The sequence below is a fragment of the Ostrea edulis genome, chromosome 4 (assembly GCF_947568905.1).
Source record: "Ostrea edulis chromosome 4, xbOstEdul1.1, whole genome shotgun sequence".
Classification (NCBI taxonomy): domain Eukaryota; kingdom Metazoa; phylum Mollusca; class Bivalvia; order Ostreida; family Ostreidae; genus Ostrea; species Ostrea edulis.
In genome coordinates this window covers 92,180,617-92,198,116 of record NC_079167.1, presented here as the reverse complement: position 1 = coordinate 92,198,116, position 17,500 = coordinate 92,180,617, and the positions used below count along the sequence as shown (strand labels likewise).

At 36.8% G+C, this 17,500-nt stretch overlaps 2 protein-coding genes across 25 annotated transcripts in view; one reads left to right on the top strand and one right to left on the bottom strand.

Moving 5' to 3' along the window:
• LOC125668614 (serine/arginine-rich splicing factor 11-like) overlaps positions 1-6,926 on the top strand; it is a 28,725-nt gene extending 21,799 nt beyond the window's left edge. For 12 of the 24 annotated variants that reach the window (XM_048902909.2, XM_048902923.2, XM_048902922.2 and 9 more), the window contains 5 exons: positions 2,456-2,491; positions 3,448-3,489; positions 4,095-4,523; positions 5,460-5,540; positions 6,212-6,926. In XM_048902909.2, the coding sequence (XP_048758866.2) occupies positions 2,456-2,491; positions 3,448-3,489; positions 4,095-4,523; positions 5,460-5,540; positions 6,212-6,455 (832 nt within the window). In that variant the 3' untranslated portion in view covers positions 6,456-6,926. The remainder of the gene's footprint in view (positions 1-2,455; positions 2,492-3,447; positions 3,490-4,094; positions 4,524-5,459; positions 5,541-6,211) is intronic. The other 12 variants (XM_056164339.1, XM_056164338.1, XM_056164335.1 and 9 more) reach the window with 2 other exon arrangements.
• Positions 6,927-8,438: 1,512 nt separating this feature from the next.
• LOC125668613 (uncharacterized oxidoreductase YjmC-like) overlaps positions 8,439-17,500 on the bottom strand; it is an 18,453-nt gene continuing 9,391 nt past the window's right edge. Inside the window, exons 7-11 of the mRNA XM_048902907.2 lie at positions 16,686-16,755; positions 15,277-15,395; positions 12,193-12,288; positions 10,938-11,048; positions 8,439-9,006 (exon numbers count right to left, since the gene is read on the bottom strand). Of these exons, the coding sequence (XP_048758864.2) occupies positions 8,950-9,006; positions 10,938-11,048; positions 12,193-12,288; positions 15,277-15,395; positions 16,686-16,755 (453 nt within the window). The 3' untranslated portion in view covers positions 8,439-8,949. The remainder of the gene's footprint in view (positions 9,007-10,937; positions 11,049-12,192; positions 12,289-15,276; positions 15,396-16,685; positions 16,756-17,500) is intronic.

Here is a 17,500-nt window from a genome sequence, read left to right as displayed (position 1 = left end):
ACGTCTTCAGCCGAAAATGTTTATTGGCGTCTGTGTACTTTGTGTTTTTTATATATCTGGAATCCCAGAATGCGATATATATTGGCAGGAAATACAAAAGATCGCCAAAAAAAATGATGCGTTATTTTTTTTAAAAAAAAAATATATGTGTTTTGAAATAACTTGTGTGTGTTATTTTTCAAATAATGTGTTTTTGTGTTATGCTCTTGACTGTTAAATACACATTATCAGCTGATAGTGTTGTAAGTTAATGTTTAAACTAATAACCAGCGTCGTCATTCATGTGGAACTGCAAGTAATGCCATGGTGTTGTGTACCCACTATATACATGTGGGTGACACTTGCTCTGATGATCACATGGTCATTTTATCTGAACATACAAATACAAAAGATCGCCAAAAAAAATGATGCGTTATTTTTTTTTTTAAAAAAATATATGTGTTTTGAAATAACTTGTGTGTGTTATTTTTCAAATAATGTGTTTTTGTGTTATGCTCCTGACTGTTAAATACACATTATCAGCTGATAGTGTTGTAAGTTAATGTTTAAACTAATAACCAGCGTCGTCATTCATGTGGAACTGCAAGTAATGCCATGGTGTTGTGTACCCACTATATACATGTGGGTGACACTTGCTCTGATGATCACATGGTCATTTTATCTGAACATTTTAAACTAGATAAAAAAAAAAAATTTGTTTTGACATAACACAGAATTGGGATATTCGTAAAGTGCATATTAATTGACAACAGACATTCAGAGTTTAGTTGACTGTTGGGAATACTCAATACAGTAAAACTCTGATATAGCGAATTTCTGCGGACACTCTATAAAAATTCGCTATAAGCGTAATTCGCTATACGTTTATAGCGAATTCTTAATTCAAATATAACGAATTCGTTATAAAACTGATTTGTTCTACATGTATATCATTTGTATAAGAAAGCGGCAATCGATATACTTGCATTTGTATTGTCTCTAAGAGAAATTAAGCCTATATATTTTCGAGAAGAAATATTTTTATACAAAAAATATACACATAATTTATCTTGATGGATTATTAAGTCACGCAAGAACATGTCGAGAGAAAAATGTCAACAAAACTATGCGCAATACATACATGTACAAACAGTATATTACGGTTGTCATTTACTTGTTGCTTTACATAAATAAAGGTGTGTACGATAAAATAAATGCAATCAAATTTCAAATTTGATTAATGAGAATAGTAAACAATACCAACAATATACTTGCTAAACGTATGTGTAAGTATTGTTTTGCGTGAACAACCTTTTTTGAAAAAATACAAACAGAAATTTCGTAACAAGTGTGGATCCTTTATTGCAATGGAAAGCGATTTTTAAAAATCACGAGTTTAAAATGAAAAAAGAAATTCATTATAAAACGTGATTTTTACGTTCATATTTAATTCAAGGGGAATAGGAGTCTACTTCGTTATATCCGTAAATTCGCTATATTCGTGTTCGTTATAGATGCAGATTTTTATATAGAATATATAAAGAATTTGCCTGGGAAATCGTTTTCTCTTCGCTATAGCCGTAATTTCGCTATATTCGAGTTTTACTGTATAATGTATTGTGAGTGAAAATGAAAATTTTTATCTCAAATTGTGGCTATGCCCCTTTAAATGGCTTTAGTAATTTATTTCAGTCACTGAGAACTTGCATGAACAGTATATGAATTCTAGAAGTGAAAATGCTCGGTTGGGAAAAAAAATTGGATTGGCGATATATGTTCTAAAAAAGTCATAGGTTTTCAAGGTTTTTTACATATTGCACACACCACACAATTGTTAAAGTGCTTGTTATCTGATTGTGGTGTTGTATATGTACACACCACACGATTGTGCAAGTGTTTTTATAACTAGGATTACATCATTATATACATACACACCACACAATTGTGCAAGTGTTTTAATAACACAGATTAGGGGTGAGATCAAAAGATCGATGTCGGATAAAAATCTAAATTCAAATAGTTAGGGGTAGGGGGAAAAAATCTCCCGTAAGTTTCTGTCATCCAACATCGATTACACTTTAGTGGAAAAAGAAAAGACAATAATATTACAGTTTAATGAACATTTAATAGCTTTAATGTTCACTTTCATTTGTGAAGAAACAGTAGAAAAGATATACAGAGTGTTACTTATATAATCGTGTATATTTACTTCTTAGTCGATTGTTTCAACATTCATCGTATTTAGCGCATTTAGTTTTAAAGGGGAGTGGAAGGGGGTCTTGATGAAAATTATGTGAATTTAGTTTTTTGTCAGCCATTGAACTTTTGATTTTGCCCCTTACAACATTGTATACGTACGCACACCACAATTGTGAGAGTACTTTTATAACTAAGATACCATCATTGTATACACACAACTGTACACACACCACGATTGTGAGAGTGCTTCTCTAACTAGCTGTTTTCTGTTTCTCAGTCCACCTTCCATATGTGAGAAATCGGTTGCAGAAAGGTAATTTGTGACAGCTAGTTTGTAATTCTTGTGTTTTACAGCTCTATATATATCTGTATGCTTGCAGTGTCTTGTCTTCACACCTCTGTTTTCTCTGCCTGATACAACTAATCTAACATAGACAATTCAGATTTGAAATAGCTCTGTTTCTATAGACTTCCAAAATGTCCTCCCTGTACATTGCATTGTGAAAACAAACCACAGTTTCGTATTTTTGTAATACTTAGCTTGATCTGAATAAAGACTTTCTTTTCCATGTCTCTTTCAATATTGCACAAGACAACTATATATACTAATTAACTGACATTTTAAAGATTAGGACTTCTTTTAATCTTTTTTGATCTTATTGATTTTCTAGATGTAAAATCTCAGTAATATTCATACTTTATTAAAATCTATTGTAGATACAGCAAAGTCTCTTGTCAGTTTTAAACACTTTCTTGACAAAGATATCTGTCACGTGACATAAAATGAGGTGACGATGTAATCAAAATAATGATGTTAATGAAAGAAAAAAAAGATAACTGTTTATCTAAAATTATGGATATTGATATTTTCTATTTTAAATCACAACTGTTTATCTAAAATTATGGATATTGATATTTTCTATAAATCACGTAGTTCATTTCATCATATTGCAAATGAAAATTCAATTATATATATATATGTAGAAATGCAAATTATTGTTAATCAAGCTTTATATGAAATGATAGAAATAAATCTAAAAGAATTTACGTTTATGAATAGAGATGCTAAGAGATCGATATTGAAATAGATGTCTCCTAGTGAATAACTTAACTGTTAAACAGAAACATACTGCATCGGTGTAAATCTACATGTTTAATCCAGGAGTTTTGGATTTGTCCATTTTCTGTAACCATAAAGTCACTAAATGCAGTGAAAGCAAGCATCCTATGGCACAATTGGTCAGTAAGTTTGATTTTTTATTTAAATAGTGTCACTGATGTTCTTGAGGAATCATCAAAACCAGAAAAAAGGTAACCATGACAACATCATCCTTAACAACACCTTTAGTTTTCTTTCCATATACCGATTTGAAGATCTGGCTCTATGAACATAAACTGAGAATAGACTTGTGTCAAATTATCCATGAAATTCATGTTGGGATTCAATTTTAATTTCATTAAATCATTTGTGTGGTTTTAACAAGTCAAGATACAAAAAGTTTCTAAATTTTGACTTGAGTGTATTTTCATTTTATGGTCGTGGAGCGTGTTTTAAGAGAAACAATTTGTTTTTTTGATTTTGATGTCAACCTGATGTAGTTGTGAGTAGATTTAAGGACCTGATAATAATCAGATTGAAACCAGAAGATTGAGAAGGATAGAGGCATTCTGTCAATTTTATCAACCTCGGAGTGTACAGAAACAAATATGTTAACGAGATTTTCTGGGACGCATAAATTGTTTTCAAATTAGTAGACAGCAGGCAGTTGTGTCAAAGAATAAATAATGGGAGTATTTACAGTTAGTTTTAAAGCTACATGCCTGATTCATTTTTGATGTTGAAACTTGACATCTTTTTATCAGTTGTATTGATGTTGTTGTATCATAATATTCATAGAATTGGATTTATTGATCAGGTCACCGAGTGAAGCAAGAAGCCAATCGAGAAGTCCTAAGAGATCTGAGAGTCCGAAACGCAAACCATCTGCAAGTCCAAGGCGCAAGTCACGAAGTCCAAAGAGAAGCCCGATACGTCGAGTTTCTCGAAGTCCACGGCGAAAATCTAAGAGTCCACGGCGAAGGTCTAAAAGTCCACGAAGTCCACGACGAAGATCCAAAACTCCGCGAAGTCCACGACGAAGGTCAAAAAGTCCACGAAGTCCACGGCGAAGGTCAAAAAGTCCTCGACGTAGGTCCAAGAGTCCACGAAGTCCAAGGCGAAGGTCAAAAAGTCCACGACGTCGATCTCGAACACCAAAACGTAGGTCAAGAACTCTAAAGCGTTTCTCCAGAAGTCCAGCTAGAAGGAATGGCCGCAGCAGAAAGTCACGCAGCAGAAGCAAAGGGTACTTACACGCAGTTACATTAATATATTGTATCTGTATGGTTACTTTTTACATGATTAACACCCCCCCTCCAAAAAATCACAATTAATTAAAGTGTCTGTGAAGTTCTTACAGTAGAAACCATCAATAATATAGTACTGTGTGCAGGATTATCCCAGTAACTCAGCTGATTGAACATCAGCACAATTTGTTGTAGGTCTTGGTGCCATTTCCAATCCAAATGACTGATATTTTCCCTTCCCAGAGGAATTAATCTTTTTGTCACCAGTCACTTATTTGACCTATTGCTATCTGTTCCTATTCATCGTCACCTGCTCTGTGTCATTCATAAACTTTTCAACAACCAATTTTCACCTCTTTTTTTTTTTTTTTAAGAACACAAATTTTGAATTTTAAGTTCTTGCGTCTTTGGGGTCTGAGGGATGTGGTCAAATCATGAAGAAATAATACAACCTTTAATTTTCTTCTCTAGTCATAAACATCTACATGTAGGCAACAAACTGAGTGTATAGATAGAATAGGGATGGAGGCCTCTACCAAATGGTCCCAGGGTCTCTAGGTAGGCCTTTTAAAATGGTCATTTAGTGAAGTGCTTGAAATCTAGGAAAATCTTTATAACTGAATCTACAGCTCATAAACTGCATTAGTGTTATAATGAGCATGAAAGCCTCTATGAAATCTGTGGCCACTGGTCAGGTATTCAGGCCCAGGGTGGGCTATATGTCAGGTATTCAGGCCCAGGGTGGGGCTATATTGCTCATTGGAAATTCAATGCATCTTATAAAGCATAGAAACTGCATTTTTAGTAATGATGTAACATATGAAGACATTTACTAAAACTTAAGACCCATGTGTGACCATTAAAGCCCATGGACCTGTTTTACCCATTTTATATTGTTATCAGCATATAAATGAGATTGTACTTGCATGTTTCAGACGGAAAGCCAGTAAACGATCCAGACACAGTCGAAGTCGATCCAGAAAGCGCTCCAGGTCCAGGAGTGGATCTCGCCACAGGTAAATTTGATTTCTGTGCCAAAGATGTTACCATAATAGCTCAACTTGGAGATTTTGTTTCTTTGGGAGAGAAGGGCTGGTGTTTCAGTTCACCACAGAATATTTTAAAGAAGATCAATTATCAGTGTACATCTATATTTTCATTTCATTTCATTTCTATGCCCCATAATTGGAGATTCTGAGGCATATAGTTTTTGGTATATCTTTTAGTTGGTTTGTCTGTGAAAACTTAACCTTGCCATAACTTTTAATTGAATTGGTGGTAGGGCTTTCAAGATCATGTGTATTCCTTGAGACAAGACCTTTCTTTTGGTACCCCATATTTTGTGACCTTAACTTTGGAGTCTGACCTACTATAGAAACTTTCACAAACACATATGTAAACTACTTAGTGTTTATAAAATTACACTGGAAATCACTAGACTAGGAGGCCTGTCATGCAAAAGGCACATTTATAATCTTGGATTTTTATGAATATGGCATCTAATTAGAAAAGAGGGATAAATCCCAAGTTATTTGAAGAAAAAAAGCAACAGGGATTTTATGATGAACCTAATTTCATCAAATAGTCAAAAACTTTTTTTTTTTATATTCAAATCTTAATGACATCAAATTACACAAGAATATTCGTTGAAATTCCAATGTTTTTGATATTCTTTATTGCTTTCCAGGCCAAAGAAAGAGAAACGCAGAGACAGAAGTCGTGACAGAGAGGAGAAAAAGAAAAAGCACAGAGACAGGGACCGGGAGGAAAAATCCTCTAAAGAAACCAAAGTGGTCCGCAATTACGATGAGGAGGAGAAGCAGATCGAAGAGGATTACAGCAGCGAGGACGATGATGACCGTCCATCTGCTCCTCCGCGACCGGCAGACGACACAAACCTACAGAGTGTGGATATGGACATGAGTGATTAAAGTACCATAAACAATCAGCCTGCTAAATATAGTCACGGGGGCATAACCGAGTCTGTGTCGGCAAACTGAGTTTAACTTTGACAGACTCTCAGTGTAGTGAGAGCACACTATGCTACATGTGCAAGACGGATGATATTTGATGTCCGAGTCAATGACAGTGTTGTAATTAAAGCTAATATGTCATAAAGTGTCAGATTCACTTGTATGCGAAGAAAATTGGTACATGATTCTCGTGTTTGGGGAATACAGCCTGAATGTCACACTTAGTCTGTGTATACTGCATTCTTTTGTTTTTATTAATTCGTTTTGTACATTTGAAATGTAGAAGTTTATTTGATTTGCAATACATGTGTTTACACGGCCGATTGATTTGTCTCACCTTTGCATTAATATTGTGTATTCTGTTAAAAGAAAAATAGTGTATGCAAGAAAGACCTGTTGATCCATACAAATAAAATATGTGTACCTGCACTATTGTCACTATTTATACACTGGGAAAACCCCACTGTCTATCTTTAGCTTAGGATCAATACAGATGTATGTACATGTACTGGTATTCAAAATTCTATAGGACTGTTGAGATCTCATTCCCTAGCAGTCTAAACAGGACTGAAAGGAGAGTTAGGGTGCAGGTTTTGATTGGACAGATTTCATGGAGGGCTTTCACCACAAGTTCATGATCTTGTCAAGCGGTGAATCCAAAACAATATACATGTACCAAATTCTAAGTGGTGCTTATTTAGTATTCAGTTTGTGTCTCCCTACCTGACTAGAGATTCGGGGCACCCTGGCTTGATTCCAGTATGGTCTGTTTTATTTTCTTCTTTGTTGCATATCAGCCTTCAGAATTTACTTATAAAAGATGTTGCTTGGATATAAAGATCCTGGTTATGGGTCTTCTGGGACACTTATTTTGAGATTCAGGGTTCAAATTCTGGTCTGTTCCACTGCATTTTCACTAATGCACAACCATGAAGTTAAAGCTAGAAATATATACTGTATCTATCCATGCATAGCTTTTTAGCTCACATGAGTGTCCAGCATCTGTTGTCAACTTTTCACATCCAGAACTGTTGGGCCAATCTCAATCAAACTTTGCACAAATCATCCTTGGGTAAAGGGGATGCATTTTTGTTCAAATGAAGGGTCATGCCCCCTTTGAAGGGGATTATAATTAATTCTTCTTTAGAACCACTGGGCCAGAAAAGTTGTAGATAACTGACACACAGTAGAAACTAGTTTGTTCAAATCATGGCCCTGGGGGTAGAGTGGAACCACATTACGGGATAAAGTTTTATGTAGATATACATGTATAGGGGGGGAAAATTCAATTAAATCTTTTTGGAAGTCACTGGGCCACAATTGGAGATCAAAGATTTACATGCAAGGGAAAATTATATGAAGATCAATGGGGCCATGATTAAGTCATATTGGTGTGCAAGCATCCTTAAGTAGTGCAGATTCAGGTTTCTTCAAATTGTAGTATGGAAATATATAGGAAAAATCTTGCCAAGACCAGTAGGGGCATGATTAGTTATATTTATATGCAAACATTATAACCATTGGGGTCATATATGGGGATCTAAGTTTTAAATAAGAATTCATATCCGCAGTGGCGGATTTAAGCCCCCCCCCCTACAATTTTTGTTTTGCTCGAGGGCTGCGGCCTGCATATATTTTTTATTTTTATGGTAAAATTTGCCCCCAAATTGTGAATTTCCGGTAAATATGGTGGAAATATCTATTACGTAAGTTGCTTAGCAACGCTTTTCAAGGTTCTGTTTATGGATTTATTGTTCACACTTGGCATCTAGTTTGTAATTGTGCTAGTATTTATTTCAAGTAAACAACTTGAAAATTTAGGCGTTATTACCATTGCAACCGTACCTAGTTCTTTAAGGTAAATCGTGGTTTATTGTTTAGAAGAATGTAAACGATAGAAGAAGCAATAATTTCTTCCATTCACGGAGAAATAACAAAATCTTTTTATTTATTGAATTACTTTTATTGGGAGAACTTGCATTTTTTCCCAAAACCCTAAAAATTTGCGTCATTTTATTAATTTCACCTTAATCAAAAATGACGGAAAATAGTAAAAATGACTGCATATGAGACATGTTTCTAGCCCTATAAAATCCAGGAGCTGGGCCCCCACCAGGGCTTTGCCCTGGACCCACTTGTGGCTTCAAGGCGACCCCCTGCCTTAAAACGTTGCGCCCTCCCTCCTTATCGCAATTCCTGGATCCGCCCCTGATAGGGAAACGTCTTCAAGAATGTACATCCCATCAGCAGGGGTGCACTATATTTTGTATATCGATATCTCGTGGCAAAATCTTCCATGGGGGAATAAATGTGTCGCTTCGCAATATTAAGGATGAATTTCTTATAAATGTGTTGTACTGTATAATAACTGATATTCTCCACTGATTTACATATAAAAATATGATGTACTGTACATGTATCATGATAATACACATTGTGGATTATAAAAATATCACGTCCGTGGATTTGTTACCATGGGCTTCACATTCAGTGTCTTTGCCAAGTCGACCTGTAAAAAGATGAAACATCTGTTACATTATCACAAGTGATAGCAGTGGCGGATCCAGGATTTTTTTTAAAAAGGGGTGTGTGTGAAAGTCAAGTATTCGCCACAATATTCATTCATTTTGGGTGCCAAGGAGTTTTCATCGATATATGCCTGTAAGGCGAAAAAGTGGTGCCTGTCCCCCTCCCCTCTAAATCCGCCACTGGATAGGATGGTATTCCGGTATCAAATGAGTTCATAGTTTTGGAAGGCTGGTCTTGCTTTTATTCAGGCATTGAATGACTTTTCACTTCTATTGTGTCAATAACGTGGAATGTTATGCCGACAAATTGAATACTGCGTGTTAGCATGTAACCTGAACATTGGTTGTACGTGTAGTTATCACAAGATGAGAAGTAGCTCAATCTCATGACTCCTATAAGCAATATAAAATAGATAGTTGCACAAACACGGATCCCTGGACAACAGGTGCCTAGTAGGAGGAGTAAGCATCCCCTGTCGACCAGTCACACCCACCGTGAGCCCTATATCCTGATCAGGAAAACGGAGTTATCCGTAGTCAAAACCAGTGTGCCAAGAACGGTCTAACAATCGGTATGAAACACGTCAGACAGCATTTGACCCAATGATAGGTTGTATTGACCAACTAGATCGTTATAACGACCATAGAATTTGCGAAATGCTGACTGAAATCGAGACTGTTGAAATCCCTGTACCATCAACTTCTTTGTCAGTAGCTTGCCTCGATTTAAAAACTGACTATACGCAGAACAAACTCTAGCGTATCGAATCAGTTGAGAAATATAAACATCATATACAAGTGATAATGGAATATTGCTACATAAATATGGGAAGTTGACGATGGAGAAGCTGAAATCATCCCGTTTGTCATACAGTTGAGTTGTCAGTTTGCCATTAATGTCTACTTTCAATAAGATATCCAGGCCCGTAGGCAGGATTTTTCAAGGGGGGGGGGGGGGGTACATAGACTCGCAACGCGAGTCTATCACCTCGCACCGCGAGGTGCCACTACGGCAGGGGGTCTGGGGTATTTGGTGCAAAATCCTGCACTCTAGCAATTTCCTGGCACTTAATTTGAATTTTGGAATCATGCCTTTTTTACTATGAATTTTCATGATTTTCATAAAAAATCCCGATTTTAATAGTCACAATTCAAACAAAATGCCGACTTTAATAGTGCTTAGTAGTTTTCAAGGGGGGTTCGTACGAACCCCACGAACCCCCCCTGGCTACGGGTGTGATATCTAAGTATGAAGCAGAAGTGGACGAATATGTGGTGTCTTTTATTTTGAGCTCACAGGGATATATCGAATCGACATATGAATGAAAGTTATTATTGTTAATAGACAAGACATCGTCGATATATATCTAAATGTCGAATTGAAGGCCACAGCAAGAGAATTTTTTTCTCGCGTAGAAGTTTTTGAATAAATTCTGCTTCATATGAATATAGAAACAGGTCAGCTAACAAAGAAGCACAGTTCAAGCCCATGGGAATTCCAACAGACTGTTGGATTGATTGATTGATGTTTTCCGCCACACTCAACAATTTTTCAGTTATCTGGTGGCGCCCAGGTTTTATTGGTGGAAGACAGAACCCAGATACAATGCACCTGGGAAGAGACCACCGACCTTCTGAAAGTAAGCTGGGAAACTTTCTCACTTACCGGCGCGAGCGGGATTCGAACCCGCGCCGACAGAGGTGAGAGGCCGCGTGATTTTGAGCGTGATGCTCTAATCACTCGGCCACGGAGGTCCATCACCAAAGATACAAACCATGGGAAATCCATATATATATTCTCTACTTTCCATTCAAATCAGTTTTCTCTGAAGTGTTATTCCCTCTAATGCTTTCCTCAATAAAGGGCTGCGATACTTTAAAATTTACTGCTTCCTCCACTGTGGAGCCTTACCGCGTACTGAATCTGGTTAGGATGATAAGGAATCCCCCCGCTATCGTCACACATCGTCATGTGGAGTCTCTCAGGGTCACCAGCTACTAACACTTCTTTGTCTTTTTCTGCCTGCAATCGAAAACAAATATGTCTACTCCGGATAAAACGGAGACCAACCTGATTTCTCATTATATACAAAGTTCAATATAGCCAAAGTTAATCTATAAAAATGGTGTTGCTTGGTATTTTTACTTCCATATAACAGATAGTTCAATATAAGTGACTTTAGTATAAGTGGAGTAGACTGTACAATGCATATGATTCAAAGGTCTATGTATGATAACAGCCCTTTTTGGAACCTCGTAAAAGTTTTTCTCTTATTATCTTACAATCACTTGGAGTACACAGCATAAAAATTAATGCAATATCTCATTTCCAGTTAAAATGTTATTTTTATGAAATAGAAATAAACTAGTTCTAGACTGAAACTTACCAGTTCTAGGCTAATACCTACTGGTTCTGGACTAATACCTACCGGTTCTAGACTAATACCTACTGGTTCTAGGCTAATACCTACTGGTTCTATACCTACCGGTTCTAGGCTAATACCTACTGGTTCTATACCTACTGGTTCTAGACTAATACCTACCGGTTCTGGACTAATACCTACCGGTTCTAGACTAATACCTACTGGTTCTAGGCTAATACCTACTGGTTCTATACCTACCGGTTCTAGGCTAATACCTACTGGTTCTATACCTACCGGTTCTAGGCTAATACCTACTGGTTCTATACCTACCGGTTCTAGGCTAATACCTACTGGTTCTATACCTACCGGTTCTAGACTAATACCTACCGTTTCTGGACTAATACATGTACCTAACGGTTCTAGACTAATACTTACCATTTCTGGACTAATACCTACCGTTTCTAGACTAATACATGTACCTAACGGTTCTGGACTAATACCTACCGATTCCAGACTGAGACTCACCAGAACTAGACTGAGACTCACTGGTTCTAGACTGAGACTCACCGGTTCTGGACTAATACCTACCGGTTATGGACCAATACCTACCGGTTCTAGACTAATACATGTATCTACCGGTTCTGGACTAATACCTACCGGTTCTGGACTAATACCTACCGGTTCTAGATTAATATCTACCGGTTCTGGACTAATACCTACCGGTTCTAGACTAATACCTACCGGTTCTAGACTAATACCTACCGGTTCTGGACTAATACCTACCGGTTCTAGACCAATACCTACCGGTTCTAGACTACGACATATATCCATCAGATCAGACATCCGTTCTTCAAATCCAGGCATGAAAGAATTCGGTTCTACAGCAATAAAGCATTGGCCCTATTTTTAAAAAGCACAACTTTAAATTGATATCAGTCGAAAGGGTTTTTTAAATATATATATATATATTTAAAATAATAATCATTTTTCCTACGTACATTTTAAACAAGGATATCCCAATAAACTTATAGAAAACAGAATTCAAAAAGACATAATTGCTCCCAACTATGTAATGAACTAAAAAACAACAAAAGGTTTATTATAAAGACAAAGACATCATGAATGCTGTGGGCTGTGCTTTTGTATAGTGTTAGTTCCTCCACTTTTTTATCAAAGATCAGTGGACGTGGGTGTTGCAGTTCAACGCAGAATTAGAATTATTAATGAAAGCACAGTGTTTGTATTTCACCATTAATACACAAAAGAAAAGTAAGGATGGGTCCCTTTTAAAAGACTCACGGTCCTTTTCAGGACCACCAAATTATTTGAAAAGACACTTTCTTTTGCACTAAATTAAGAAATGTGATTTTTTTTTACTTATTTTATTTTGAACAAGATAATATTTACAAGAATATATTAACATTAAACAAGGCACAGTCTTTTTAGATTGTCAATAAGACCTTCTTCATAGTCATTCTTCATGTAATATTGTCGTTCTACTGCTGCACTATTCTCGCATCGTTTCCAACGAGCTAGAGGATGAACAAAATACTTCACGTCTGGCCTCGTTCTCCAGATTTTCATTTGAATAGATCCTCTTAAAATCTGCTGATCTCGGGTCATGATCAGATACCAGTATTCACTCTGAATGACACCTCTGAGTCGTCCACTTCTGCTTCATACTTAGATATTTTATTAAAATTAAATATTAGCGGAAAACTGACAGATCAACTTTATGACTAACGGGATGATTTCTGCTTCTCCATCATCAACTTCCCATATTCATGTAGCAATATTTCATTATCATCTGCATGTGGTGCTTGTATCTCACAACTGTTCAATACGCATGAGCTTGTTCTGCGTATGATCAGTTTTTAAATCAAGGCACGCTACTAGCAAACAAATTGATGATGCAGGAGTTTCAACAGTCTCGGTTTAAAGTCAGCATTTTACAAATTCTATGGTCGTTATAACATCTAGTTAATTGACAATACAACCTATCATTGGGTCAAATGCTGTCTGACGTGTTTCATACCGATTATTAGACCGTTCTTGGTACACTGATTTTGACTATGGATAACTCCGTTTACCTAATCAAGATACATGTATAGGGTTCATGGGTCGGCGGGTGTGAACTTTCGACAGAGGATGCTTACTGCTCCTAGGCACCTGATCCCACCTCTGGTATATTCAGGGGTCCGTGTTTGCCCAACTATCTATTTTGTATTGCTTATAGGAGTTATGAGATTGATCACTGTGCGTTATCTTCGCCTTTCATCTACATCATCCGGTCCTGTATTTTATGTCCTATGTTCTGGCTCTATAAGTTTCTCTCCTTTGACTTTTAAAGCCTCTGGTATGTATTCCATCTTCAACGATTTTCATTTGCAGGCAGAATTTTATTTTCCTTTGGGGGGGGGGGGGGTATTTACAACATTGATTCCATCCTTGAATAGTTTTTCTTCTTCAATGTTGTTGATGTAAAATGGGGGGGGGGGGTAATCTGTAAGAATTGAAATATACTATGGTGGGGGGGTATTCAAGTAAAAGCATAAAGTTCAGTGGGCTACGGGTCAATGCATGATGGGGGTCCGTATTGACGATCGAATTTTGATGAAATAATACAGATACATGTACACACCTCCAAACGAAGGGCCTAAATCTCGGAATAATCAGTGTAAGGATTATTCGTTGTGTATTCTATGGTTTTTCTTCTAATTATCAATTGTAAATTTTAGTATGTTGTACAGCCTTTAGAGTATTTTTAGATAAGGCGCTATATAAGTGTATTTTTTATTATATTATTTTTATTAATAATACGTCTCTCAATTGATGTTTCCATCTCAGTAATCAATGCTTACTTTTAATTGTTTGTTGATTTCTAGGAAATTGTTGAATACGGCGTACACCACACGTCACAGTTTTAGTAGTTACGTTCGCTGCAGATTGTACTTCTACTCCATTACTACGATTTCCTTACGCTTGTCTATGTTCTCGTGACTTTTCTACAATGTTCGCCATTGGCATTTTTATCCGCAGTAACACTCAAGTCAAGACGATGAGTTTGAATGTTCAGCGGTCCGCGAGTTTATTCACCGGTAAAACCCCATGTAATGATTTTTTTAGCCCCCATCGCAAATCAATTGAGTACCCGGTAAAGCTTTACATCCTAATTCAATGAGATGGACCCGTTGAACAGGATTACGTTCTCGATGTAAACGTAAAGTTTTAATTGACTACTTCACTATTGGACCTAGGTCTACCCATGATGGTTTCCAGTTGCAATGAGGGGTCATTATCTATACCCCCCGGTACTTATTTATACTCTCGGTGACACTTGCACTATACTCTACCGTCTGATATGTAAATATCCCATTGTCCTGAAGAAGGAACGGGTTGTCTGGAAATTTGACAATGAAATATTGTTCATGTCATATTGGTCATTCTATATAGTCATTCAATCGGCCTTGCGATATCTTTATTACACACATTAATTCTGATTCAAGTCATTAACAATTTAGTAAAATGTTAAGGAGGAATAATACGCTGGAGAAAACTTTTATGGATGAAAAGTGGAGGATACTATGTACACTAGTACTAATATCTAAACACTGAACATATTTACAACTTTACCCTCTTCAGTGAAGAAATGCGAATTTTGTAGAAAGTCACTTGAGAAGAAAATTAAAACCTATGCTAGACTCCGACCTCTTAATCTACAGCCCTACCATCACACTGAGCTAATCATTTGAAAGGATAAGAAATAGATTACTGATACTTAATTTTCCGTTTATGTTTAAAAGCAAATCAGTCATTATGGTCATGTGTTATTCCGCCTTAAGTTTCTTTGGCATCTTTTTTTTTTTAAGGGGGGGGGGGTTACTGTACCAGATTTGCTACTGTTGTGGTATTTTTCCACCTTCTGATACTTGGTCCATAGGCTGATCCACTTAAAATTCCACAAAATATCTCCACCAGGAAACCTAGACCAGAACCTTTGTATCCACCTAAGTAAAAATGTAAAACGATTGTGAAGTAAATCAAACACCTGTAATTTACGAAAGCCATATAGTATCGTGTTAAAAAAACTCACATTCCATTATGTCGTTATTACGAGATAATTATCGTGAAATTACGAGCAAATATATGTACATAAAGCTGAGTTGCACAACTTATGAAAAGTCTGGGAAGCGTTTGATTTGGTAAACGGGGAAAATGTGCGATGTGAAGAATTTTATCGAAACATTATTTTGCAATTTTGGGATTATCTTTAATGCTCAATTGTTTGGGGGGGGGGGGGGGGGGGGGGTCAACATGTTACTATTTCTATCTATGCTGCTTGATCAGCAAATCGAAATATCTTATTTATAGGGTGTGTGACGGTACATAATTGTCGTCCGGTGTCGCATAACTTAGTTACGGATAGTGTACATTTACGTACATTTTTTATGGGTTTTGTTTCTTTCATCGGGTAATACAATAATTATTTAGCCGGATTATTTATACGTCTATTTTGTTGTTGTTGTTTTTTTTTAAACCAAAAATTGTCAGATCGACAGGTGTTTATTCTTGTTTTATTACGGAGGTTTGATCTCCAATTCCAAGGGTTATAAACTGGAGGTGTGAAACCTGTATAGATAGAATTGTTATATGACCCCTTCTACAATATGTACCGACACACAATCCCTCACCATTATCAAATGTACATGTAGCAACATTCCAAACATCTGAGTATGAATGAGACTTACTGATAGAAGTTTGGAAATGTATGCAATGTTTTTCTTCTTTTTTTTCTTCTTTCTTTTTATTGATTTATGTCATCGCATATTTTTAATGATCAAATCAATTTGTACTGGTTACTCAAGATATTGAATACACCGCACGCGCGCGGGTGAGAGAGAGAGAGAGAGAGAGAGAGAGAGAGAGAATGATAAAACCTGTAAAGATAGGACAATTTTTAACCATCTGAGGACAGAAAGTACACTATGAGGATAAAATCCTATCCTCACAATGACGTCCCCATAAACATGATCCACAGCACAGTGAAAGATGTAGATACAAAATATTAGATTAGCGAGGACAAGTGGTGTGGGGACATGTTCTCACTAATATTCTCTCTCAAAACCTTTTTTTCACAATTCGAAAGATAGTATTAGATACCTTTTCTCGTAATTTCGAGAAAATTTTCTGGTAATTACGAGATAGTGGAAGGTGAATTATTATTTTTTTTTATATGATACTAATAGGCTTTCGTAGCAATTAGACCACACCCAGCAACCAAAAAATCAAAACTATACTTGTTTCCTCTGCTCCACCTACTGGCATCTGACCTCCGCCATTTAACACGGCTGTTGGGTTATTTGTCATCTGTGAAATTATACAAAACAGAGTCACTGTAAGGCAGAGCTAATAACTTGTAAAGGAACAAAAATCTGCAGTCCTAAGATGTGATACATCATTAACACGATTGTGTGATTGAATATTGGTTAACGTCCCTCTCGAGAATCTTTCACTCATATGAGACATCACCACTGCCGGTGAAGGACTGCAAAATTTAGGTATATGCCCGGCGCTTTAACGCCTTTGAGCAGGGAGTTCACACCTGCTGTGACACGGGACCTCGGTTTTTGCAGTCTTATCCGAAGGACCGCCCCATTTAGTTGCCTCTTATGACAAGCAAGGGGGTACCACACCCGTAGCCAGGGGGGGTTCGTACGAAACCCCCCCCCCCCCCTTGAAAACTACTAAGCACTATTAAAGTCGGCATTTTGTTTGAATTGTGACTATTAAAGTCGGGATTTTTTATGAAAATCATGAAAATTCATAGTAAAAAAGGCATGATTCCAAAATTCAAATTAAGTGCCAGGAAATTGCTAGATTGCAGGATTTTGCACCAAATACCCCAGACCCCCTGCCGTAGTGGCACCTCGCGGTGTGAGGTGATAGACTCGCGTTGCGAGTCTATGTAACCCCCCCCCCTTGAAAAATCCTGCCTACGGGCCTGGGTACTGAGGACCTATTCTAACCCGGATCCCCACGAGATAACTTGTAAGGAAGAAAAATCCGCAGATTAAAGAATCTGAAAAATGTTTTTGAGGTTAAAATTCTCCAA